We start from the raw sequence: 11648 nt of genomic DNA, 5'->3' as shown, positions 1-11648 counted from the left end.
TCACATCTTCCATTTTTCCAGTCTTAGGTTTCTAGGCTTAGTCAGTAATATCTGCTCATTATCAGCCCCACATAAGACAAGTGGCTCCTTGCACAACAGCTCTCTCCCGCCCCAGTTCTGTACCCTGATACCAAAGCCCTTGTCAGGCCAAGCTGCCACGAGTTGCAAGGCATCCTGCAGCCCCTGCCCAGCATCACTGAGGCCCGTGCTTGCTGCTTACGCCCCAGCGCTGCACAAAGAAAGGATGCAGCTCTGAGGCTGTTTGCAGATGCAGCACCGATCACTATCCTGGGGATGCTTGCAGTGTCTTCTTTCAGTGTGACGGAAATACCAGCTACTGTTTGTTAGTCCATTAGCATCAGTAGCAGGATCAACGACTTGCTGTGAGAGCAGGGCTCCTTGCTGAATGAAGTCCTAGCTACTTACACAAATACCAGTACTGATCTAGTACTATTTATTCTCTTAGCCTCTATGTATTGGGGAAAAAGATTTAGAAGGGTGGCAATCAGATTGTGAAATTTCCCAAGCTCATATTGTCAAGCTCAATTTTTTTTTTTGCAGCTTGTAGTAGACCCTGAACAGATTTGATCTAAATTTAGTGTGAGAAGGAGCTCCAAATGGATGGTGCTCATACAGTTGATCTATTTTTAAAAGAAAATCTCTTCAACTCTCAGAATATCAGATTTGCCCCTTTACTTTTGCATAAGGATCAGTTATATTTCGAACTGAAAACCTGAAAGACTTGGAAGGTCAATGTTTTATGGCCTGCAGTGAAGGAATCTTAACCTTTTCATTCTAGTTACTCTGATAATGCTTTCTCCCCGCATCAAAATAAATTTTAATTGATTCCTCCATCATACTTTTGGACTCATTTTAGATGCTTCCCATTGAAATCTGCTGTTTCTGTGAAATCAACTATCACTGTTTTTCAGTTTACAGAAGGAGCTCTTAAGAGGAGGGGTCGTCTTGTAAAAGATTCCAGATTTCTGATTCCTGTTCCCCAAAATTCATTTATGTGAAAGTAAATATTTAGTATCTGCCAGGCTCAAATAACTAAGCTACACTTCAAAATAAATCGAATAGTAAAAATCCAATAATCCTAATTTACCAGTAACGTCTATAAACATCTATCTTCTATCCAGTTGGAATGGACTTTGACAGATCTGCATGTGTTTAGCCATAGCAAGCACAAAGCAATACCTCTGCAGCTGTTTTATCCTCACCTTGAGGATTTCTTGGTGCTGCTGAGATGAGAGAGGTAATTGGATGTTCTTCTTTTCTGGCAGGTACTGGACTGGATTGAAAATCACGGGGAAGCCTTTCTGAGTAAACATACAGGAGTGGGGAAGTCTCTACACAGAGCACGTGCGCTGCAGAAAAGACATGATGATTTTGAAGAGGTAGCACAGGTAAGAGTCTGAATCAGAGACTTCTGCTTTCTGGCTTGATTTTTGTTACTCCTCTTGTATATTGAGAAGAACTATTGCTGTTTTGGGGCCCTGTTTATTCACACTGCTCTCTTCAAACATTTGGAGCTGAGGAGGATGCTGTCTTCCAGGTCTGAAAGTTAGCATGCACACTGCAAGAGCATGGTAGCAGCAGGGCTTATAATCAGAAAATCACTGCATTGGGTCAGACGGAGGTCTCAAAGCCGATGAGAAACTGCAAGTTTATGGGACAGTAATGCAAAGTGTTGGGACATAGAGGAGGATCATTATGAGCGACAGCGATAGAAAAATCAATAGTAACTGCTGTAGTGGAAACTGAGGACCTTGAGAATAAGATGGAAAGCAGCAGCTATTAAAGAAGCAGGGGAAACACTAGAGCGTGTTTGCGGTAAGGGCAACTACCCTTCCACTGTTTCCGAGAGTACAGGGTATTGTGTGGAAGGGTGGTTTTTTTGTTTTGGAATGAGAGGCAATAATTACTACACCATCATTATTATTATTATTATTATTTTCCTCATCGCACAGTATAAGCAAGGCTTGTCCAGGAATTTTGGTATGAAGCCAAAAGCTTCCACCTAAAAACTTAGAACTCTTCCTCAAAGCATGGTCATAGTAGATGTTTAAACATACATCCTGTCTTTATTTGTAAAACTTAAAAGAAAGAGGACCTTTGATAAGTTCTTCCAGGGACTGAAGAGCTTTTTTTCTAAAGAATCTTATGGCCAGAAATTATCCAGTCTCAGCTCTGGCTGTCAGATCATATTACACCTTTTTGTTTTAGATTCGAATCATCCTCTATCAGAAATTGACGTTTGTAAAGCTACTTCTGCTTTGGGTGTTTCAGATAAAATCCTGATTGATACATTCTGCTTTACATAGATTAAATGCTTTGTCTTCCTGATGCACACAAGGCAGGTTATTGCTCAAATACTTCACTGTGGCATAAGACAAAAATGTACTAGACTTTAGTTTTGTTTTTCTGTAGTACCCTTTCCATGTGTTGGCCTAATTTAGTTTAAGATGTTTCCAGCAACAGGGACATCTCTCTTTCACTTTGCCCTCAGAGAAGCTATTTCACTGCCTGATAGCAGCTACTGTCTAGATATTCTTTTTTTTCTCTCCCTCATATTCAATTTCTATTTCTCTCAGTCTTCCCCCCCTTCCCTTGTTTATATCGCTTTAGTTTTATTTATCTCCCTTACGGAGATAAATGCCAAGGAAGGAGATGAATTAACAACCCTGAAATATCTGTAGAATGTTAGCATGCCTTCTCCTATGTGCCTCTTAACCATGTTAAACATATTTAATTCTCCTAGCATGTTATTAACCAATCCCTTAAATATCTTTTGTTACCTATTTCTTTGGATCCATTCAGTTTGCCAACATCCTTCTTTTAATTAGCTGTTCAGCTCTTGATGGAATACTCTATTGCTTGGCTTGCTAGTGAACTTCAGTGTTACTGTTCAGCTGTGATAGGATGTCATTGCATACCATTGACAAATCAGACAGCCTGAAAGCAGCAGTTCTAGACTGGCAGGTCTCTAAAATTTCATGGGACCTCCTGTGGATTTAAGCCTTCTGGCAGTAGGCTTGAATTTCTAGAGTTACCTGTTGCAAATTTATTAAAATGGACCTTACGCTGGAGGTTGCAATCCATGGTTCTACAGGGCCTCATCCAAATGCACAAGTTAGTGGGAGGTTTCATCCTGAAATCAACATTAGGTGCCTTTCCAGAAGATGTACTTGGGTCAGCTGTTATTGGATGCAATACTGGGATAACGAATGAAAATGAAGATCATGTAATATAAAGGAGCTGAAACTAGGTGATTTAATGTCCTTTGTGGCATTAATATTTTCTGAATCTCTCTTCCCTATGATATATTAGCTTCATAATTCCAGTTATATCTCACATTTCTGGGTTACAGTTAGCTTTTTTCTTTTTTACCTCCTCTGATTAGTACCTCACTGGAGATATAGGAAACAAATTGAGAACAGGTGAGGAAAGACAGAAAAATAACATGGGCTTGACAATAGAGATGAGAGCAACCTGTGTAACTGTCTGCACATGGAAACAACAGCTCACTTAAGGCTTGCTCCACTGGATGGTGTAATTTAGAGATGCATCCCCTCATCAGGGTTTAGGAACCTTACAGATGTGCAGCTTGCATGAGTAGGTACTAGGGTAAGTCAGAATAGAATTATTTCACTTAAGACTTTTCTAACCCCTTTATTAGTCCTCCTTCTATACTATTTCAGCATGTCTGTCTGTGAATAACTTGAGACACATCTCCATTCACTTCATGAGGCCAAATTCAGAGCAAAGGGTGTATGAATCTAGTTCACTGGATGATCACATGTGTTCAAATGAAGGTCGGTGTTTGGGAGGAGGATGGAGAGGAGAGGGAAAAGTATAGTTTGCATGGGTATAGAATCTCTTAGTTTTTTCTGAATCTGATTCTTTTACATCTTATGTGATATCATTAATGAGCGCTTCATTGCTTTGCCGGGACAATTGTGAACAGTCATGATCAGTTCTACACTCCGACTATGAAGTTTATGGTGACTCCTAATTAGAAATAACTGACACAAGTCAAACCTGGTTACTTCCCCCCTGGCTTTGGCAGGAATAGTTTCCTCTGGTGCATTCACACCAGAATACCATTGCTAATTTATGAGGCCTGTCTGCAGTGTGACACTGGAATGCGGTGTTGGCAAATGGACATGGGGACATGTGCTGAGAGGAAGTGAAAGGAATCTCAGGCTTTATCTGAGGTCAAGGACTTGAGAATATAATACTTTCTGCTTTGGAAAGAGTAATAGCAAGGGTAAGAGGGGAGGACATAAATTTATCACACCTGGAGTTCTCCTGCAGAAGCTTCTAGCGAGGTCGATTTTGTGGTTGGGGAATAAATCTCCCTGCTCTGATTATGACCAGTTTTTATTCTTCCTAATTCCCTTCTTGATGCTTGACCCTTTAGAATTGGTTTGTAATTAATTCTAACTTAAGTTTAATTATTTGTCATTTTTCTCAAGATAGCAAATGTCTTTGCCATGGCTAAGATGGATAACTGGCATCGCTTATTCCCAATATAGCCATATAATAAAGCACATGTACTAAGATCCTGAAACAAACTGGTGTTTGTTTCCCCTCATCAGGATATTAATTACTGGCGTTAATGACAATAAAGAGAGTTGTGTTTGTTTTTCTTAAAAAATAAAATAAAAAGTGTAGTACTGACGTACTTGGTGAGATTGACGGTATAAGCAATAGTATTTGCTATTGGCAGCTCTCTGGAAAAAACACTTAGCCTGCCATACAGTATAAATTTATTCTCCAAAATCTACTTTCTTTTGGCTCTGATGTATTTGTTCTTATCTCCTACTGTTTCAGGAAGGCATTTGCAAAGGTCAGACTAAAAGCAATTTTCATGAGTTTTCTTGATATTTTCAACAGTGGGCTAAACACTGTTTTTGAACGCTGCCTAACGGCATGTAAAGAAGAGTAGTGTATCTCGGATTGCTGTGTTGAGAAATGCTCTGATTGACTGACCTGCCAAGGCACTAGATTGAGAGGTGGAACGTGCTCACTCTATGATTAGAAAATGCACAGATTTATAAATCTGGATGTAATGATCCAATCAGGCACGGCCCAGATAGATCACATTCCTGCATACAGCTGTGCTCAGAAAATGTCAATGATTTTAGAGCGCTGCATTGTGGGCAATAGGAAATATAATTTGGGGTACCCTTCTCTCATAACTGCTGTTTAGACAATGCTCTGGCAATTTTTCTGACTATTTATTCTACATGGAATGCACAGATGGCAAATGTTTGAATTTGGATTAAAAAGCCTGAGCTCCTGGGAGGGAGGTTGTTATCTTGTATATACCTGCGACAGTTTCTCAGCGAGTGCTGATACTGTTCACAGGCTGCCACCCTGAAAATGCCAAACTTAGGCACAGTGCCTCCCGCACAGTTAAATTCAGTAGTCAGGAATTATTGATGAGGTAGGTATCAAGATAACACCAAAGAAATACCATTCTGTGGATGTAGCTGCAATGTTCCTGCAATGACAGCCTCTTTGCTTGTCTGGAATTACTTTGTGTGAATCAGATAACCAAAGTTCAGCCAGTTATGATTGTAAATCCAAAGATAATTTCATTTTAGACTCTAACTTTTCCTTATTCAGGGATTTTATCCTGAAAACCAGTGTGCCTTCCAGTTGGAAAATTCTGTTAACTGGCTTGCGTTCCCAAAATTTCCCAATGCTTCAGCACTATCAAGTTGAGCCTTCTCCTATTGGAAACCCTTCTCCTATTCTCTGTATATGAGAAGAGGGGCCACAGATCATTCTCCTCCCCTCTGGCATTCCCAGCAATCGGAGGTTAAGGTGGCCTTTTCGACATCCTCCTCTGCTCACAAGAGCATCACTGCATTTGTGCTGGTGCAGAATTAGGAAAGATACTGAGGAAACAGCTCTGTTAATCCCACTCGCTATGCTGAATGGCTTTGTGATTTGACTGATCTGAAACAAGCATTTCTGTAGTCTCTGCATTTACGAGTTTTTCCATCAGACGCGCTGTTAAGATTTCCTGTCGAGCAGGTTTATCTGCATTTTTGGGATGCGAACGCCCACCAGTACGTATTTCAACCTGCAGATGGCACTCGCAATGCATTGTAAAAGCCTTTAGCTCCGCTAATGGTAAACAGAGCTGATGTTTCTAATCCAAACTAACCAAACATTGTCTCGAAGTGAAATGAAGCAGAAGTGGAAGCTGGCTCACACGCTGTCCCCTTGGTGTTCTCCCACCCCTGCCAAAACTCGCGTTGTTCAAGGTCACCCAGAAAAACAACCTTCCTTTTTTTTTTTTCTTTTTTTTTTTTTTTTTAATGCAAAGCTGGGCGGTCAATGCTTTAATGCAAGGTGGTGCTTGTCATCTGTGTTTATGGGATAAGCTGCTCTCAGATCTGTGGAGCTGCTTTCAAGGCTCTTGGGCCACATTATGCTCACAGCTACAACTGAGGTTTGTATTCAGTACCTGTGTGCATGTTGCATGCAATAGCTGGTTTGTTTTTCACAGTAATCCAAAGGCACTGATGTTTATAAAGTAAAATATCACAATTCCAGCATGCAACAAAGCACATGCTCTGAACAGCCTTGGTTCAAAATGTGTGTTGTCGTCCCTCATTATCAAACACAGTTAGAAGGTAGACTGGAGGCTGAGCTGCAGCCGTCGAAGTTCATGGGGCTTGTCTGTATATCCAGTGCAGTTTTGACTTAGGTACGTAGCTGAATCCTGTATTCCTGACTTTGAAGGTTTTACAGACTCCGTTTTGCCAAGGTATACATGCAATGTGTGGACTATTCTTGAATTATTAGAAAGAAGGAGAGCCAGACAAAACGCGAACAAAAATGCTGAGCTTTGCAGTATGCCATTTGGAAAGCTATTCAGTTTTCCTGTTCTTGGGTATCTATGCTTGCCTTCCTCCAAGAAAACTTTTGGAGATGATGATTAAACACCTCAACACTGGCTTTGAACCATCAAACTTAACCTTATGTGTACATATATCGTTCCTTTAAGATTCACCTCTTCCTTTTATTCTTCTCAGGGAGGTGAATGTATTTCTTGCAAGGGAAGGCTTTCAGAGGAGATCTTGAAAGCCAAGGGCCTATATCCTCCTCTAGAAATCAAAGATCAGGTGATATTCTTCATCTGAGAAGCAATTTGTGCTCCGGTGTTCCTGTCTAGAGTGTTCCCTTCCTCCATTGTACTGTTCCTAAGATGCTGTCAGTTCAGAGTTTTCAAAAATCTCTTGGAGATATGTAAATATGTTGAAAAATATGATTATGTTGCTTGTCATGTGAAATATCCAATGGATTCAGTAAGAAGTCCTGCACGTAAAAATGGTATTCTGTGATCTCTCAGTCCCACATAGTTTTACTTGAACTGCTTTAAAACTAAGTGAGGTAATGGACTAGTCAGGCCAAAGCTGAATTGCAAACAGCTACTTGTTTGGCCTTCAGGATAAAAACCTAGTGCTTTCCCATACAAATTCCAGCTCTGTTGGATGTCATTGTTCTCAAGTTTGGCATGAAGTTCAGTACTGATGTAAAACAGCTAGGCATAAATTAGGAGCCCACGTTGATAATGACCACTTAGGGAGCGTTGTCCCAGGGTGATTTTTTTTTTTCTTTTTTTTAATTATTATTATTACTTTTTTAAATTTTGTGACCTACCTGGTTGTTGAAAGGAATAGCCTTTAGGTTATTAGGTAACTAAAATCCTATGTAGGATGAAACACTAGGCCAAACCAGGGAGAAAACAGACAATTAAACCTGGTAAGAACTATGCTTGAAGTTAGCAATAACAACCGTGGCTTCTATAATGCCAAACCTTTCTAAAAATAACAAAAACATGAGACAGGCAACAAAAAATGAACCCTACTCTTATCTTCATCATCCTTTGCATGGTCATTAGCAAATTCTGAAGCTATAATCTGCAGTTTCCTCTTCATTTATGTAAATGTATTCACTTCTACCCAAAGAGGAAAAAATGCCCACTGGCAGCAGATTACACAGGTCTTTGTACCATGGTGCAGGAAGTCTGGGCTCCAGAGCTCTTGGTTTCTTCTCCTGGCTGGCAGCAGGCTGCATCTGGCAGTCACAGGCAGCAGAGAAAAATTAAACTGCCTATATATGGGTTGTCTGTGAAGGTTATCTTGGGACTTCTGGATCTAAAAACTTCTAGCAGCATAGCTGAAGAGCCAGATAGTTTATCGTGGAAGCAATAGTATAGCTTTTTCATGAAGTCTAGCAGCTCCTGGGTGACTCAGGACATATCCGCATTGCAAGTGCAGAGATAGAGAAACTGTTCTGCACAGCCTGAGCCAGGATCCAGAAAGGCTGGGAAGGGCTGAGCAGTATAGTGGTGTTAGATGTAATGCTATGGGGACTCGACTGCCAGACCTAAGTCAGAAGCAGGTCACATAAGACATATTTTCCCTGAGGAAGTGTGATACTCTTCAGAGTATGCTGTGGATATCAGTACCGTGCTCCGTTGCATTATCTAGACATGCCCGTGGAGACTTCATTAGCAGGGGCCGCTGAAAGAGCATCTTGGCTAATCTGAAAGTTTGGATAGCAATGTAATTCAATTGGTGGCCGTTGGTACTCCACGATCTAGTGGTAATGGGGAACCTGTTTTTAGAGAGGCCTTATAACGGCACAGAAATCTTTGGGGCAGTGTTTACGCCATATCTCTGAGTTTGCATTTGAGTGTATTTCTTCTCAAGCTAGAGGTGATTTTCTTTCCCATTTCTTCTCTTCCAAAATCACATCACAGCTGGATCTTTTCATTAAACTGCCTGCAGCATTATTCACAATCTAAATACTCCCTATAAAATCTCAAGGCTTGGCAACACAACACATTTTTGACAATTGCCAGGAGCTAGCTTCCTATTGCTGGTTTATTTGGGTAGGTTTATTTTTGTGTCTTTAAAATATGTTCCTTTAATTTGCCTATAAATGCAAAATGCTGTTCCCATGGCAGACTGGGAGAACAATGAAGCTATTTAAGAAATATGTATTTTTAATTCTAGAGGTTCAGGAAAATGGAATTTCTATTGTGTGGGGAATTCTGAGTTTTTGAATTTGTTTCGTTTTGAATCAGAAAAGAAAGCCAAAATTTCCTGAAGAAGAAAAATCCTGGACTTTGGTTTTTTTCAAGGCCATAAATTTCTTAAAGAGAACATTGGAAAATTATAACACTGATGTGTTATATAACATGCATACTAAAAATATATTCAATATGGTACTGATACCTCAACTGAATAAACATACAGCTGAAACAAAAGATATTTACTATTGACAATTTCTGTGAAATATGCACACTTAGATGAACCACTGCTGTTTTGACTGATCTGTGTATGACCATTGTCATCTAAAGGCTTTTGATCCCCTCCGATCATTTTTCTTTGTGTTCTTCTTATTGGCAGGTCAGTGGATTATCAAACTGTACCTATAGATTCAGGAAGATTAATTGCAGCAATGTCCAAATCTCATTTGTAATGATGGTGGACTAGTACTCTTCAGTTTCTTGTAGCTATTTATGGTGGTGGGACTCAAGGGAAGAAAGGTGACACTGTGAATCTGATCAGCATTTTTACTTTCTGATTTTGTCATGGGGCAGTAGAAGGAGCTGCCTGTGGCTGTGCTGCTTCCTCTGGGCCAGCCAGTGGTGTCTTTAGGAGAATGGCACAATGTTAGGCACAGCAACCGTATTATGACATTGCTGCAAATCACAAATATGCTGCTTTGCAGACATTTGGTAAAGGAAATTTCATGTAAATTAAGCCAATATCAAAGAGATTTGTGTTCAGTTACAGAGCAAAATAATTTTCAAGGACAGGTTTTAGGTATTGAGTATCATTGTGCAAATGTTCTGGGAATAGACTAACTGGGTCCAATTGATCACTCTGCTGCACAAGATTTAGAACAAAACCACACTTTCAATTTCAGAGAAATTGCTTATAATTAACTTGTTCTAAAGAGTGGAGAAATCCAGTTCAATGGGTGTAGCTACATTGCAGAGAAGCTGCTTGGCAGTGTGGTTGCCCCTTTCTTCTTTTCCTATCACAGGTCCCTAATTGTCCAGATGAGGGATGTCCTCTTATTCCCACATGAGGCGTTTTCATTGTCTAAAAACTACATTTGCATTATGAGACTATTGGAAATGTTTTATACTGATTATACATAAATAGAAATTATTCAACCAACATTTTATTGCATATAAACCTATTTTTAAAATTTATTTCCCTGGGGTAGAGTTCAGATCTCAGTTTCTCTTGTATAGAAATAGGGCAACATCGGTGGATTTATAGAGGTCTTTTGGAATTACATGTGTGTGAACAGGGATAAAAATCCTAATGTATGTATAAATAATTCACTTGTTGATTCAGTGCGTGTAATCCAGCCATTAATATTGCCCTCCATAACTGTGGTCTGTGAGGTCTGGTTTTGCATAACCAAGCCCCAAGAAAGCACTGGTTTGTGTCACTATGTAAATAGTATATGGACTGAGGCATTTAGGCATCTTTGTTTAGTGTCTGGTTCAGAGCACTACCACATATAAAAGTGCAGGTTCCTCTCCCTGTACTGCCTCTGCTGAGCTAGGGAGAGAAATTCTAAGATTGACATGAGAAAAGCGAGCAGAATCAGCCTTCTCATGTCACTACACTTAAAATGAAGCTTGTTTGTGGAGAAAGAAATTGCAGAATTTGCAGAAGTCAGGGACTGACACAGGAGGTGTTTCTGAACTGTCAGCGAGTATGTGTATGTGTGTTTGTCTAGCGTGGTTGCCTATATTAGTATGCAGCTAATACAATAGAAACCAGTATGTGCTCCAAAACAATGGCACCGTGTCCTATTAACATGCAACCCTCATTATTATTAGAGTGTTTTGTTCAATGCATAAGGGTTGTTTTTTCTGCACAGTGTAGGTAACTCCTCGTGACATTAGTGAGATCTACAGCTATGCAGCAAACGGAGAGCAGAGCCTGCTTTTGCCTCCCCCAGAGTAATATTAGGGCTCAATGCAAAAGTGTAAAAGGACGTTTGTGACTCATTAATACCAGGGAATGGAAAGTGCAGCTGTCACGTTAAATGTGTCAACCTGAGAACTGAAGTGAATGCATTGAGTGTTCGGTGAAATGAAGGGTGTTTCTGCACAGACAGGAGAGAGGGCTGAGAGCGCTAGTTTTTGGCGACTAGCTCCTGGTTGTTTTGCCTGTAGCCAGGATTTATATTGATAACCAGAACTCGGATTTGTCAGTGCCCACACATCAAAGTTGAGTGCAGGAAGGACTTGAAACCTGCAGTGCTCCACGGCCGGGGAGAGAGGTCTAGTACAATTTCAGTGTTACCTTCTGTTGTCTTCTGGGGCTTGTTTTAGGCTCAAAATGGACCTAGTTGAATCCTTTTTAAAATAGGGGTAGGTGTTTGTTCCCACCACAAAAGTGGCTCAAACAAATATTGCCCAGCCAGGAATGCATTCACACCATTCCTCCTTTGTAAAAACTAATCATTGCTGACTCATTTCATGGGGTGGCAAGCGGTGCCTCCCAATGCCAGGCCCTTTCCCAAAGGATTCATAGTTTTATCTGTGCCAAAGCACAGTTCCTTAGTGCACACCAAGTGATGGG

The 11648-nt window shown here is 40.4% G+C and overlaps 1 protein-coding gene across 1 annotated transcript in view; it reads left to right on the top strand.

The window, feature by feature from the left end:
* The window catches only part of KALRN (kalirin, RhoGEF kinase), a gene marked incomplete at both ends in the record, with an annotated part of 195652 nt that overhangs the window by 52774 nt on the left and 131230 nt on the right, over positions 1–11648 (top strand). Inside the window, one exon of the mRNA XM_009584498.1 lies at positions 1287–1409. Coding sequence (XP_009582793.1) covers positions 1287–1409 — 123 coding nt within the window. The remainder of the gene's footprint in view (positions 1–1286; positions 1410–11648) is intronic.

This window comes from Fulmarus glacialis, unplaced genomic scaffold (assembly GCF_000690835.1).
Source record: "Fulmarus glacialis isolate BGI_N327 unplaced genomic scaffold, ASM69083v1 scaffold3929, whole genome shotgun sequence".
In the NCBI taxonomy this organism is placed as follows: domain Eukaryota; kingdom Metazoa; phylum Chordata; class Aves; order Procellariiformes; family Procellariidae; genus Fulmarus; species Fulmarus glacialis.
This window is presented reverse-complemented; position numbering and strand designations above follow the sequence as displayed.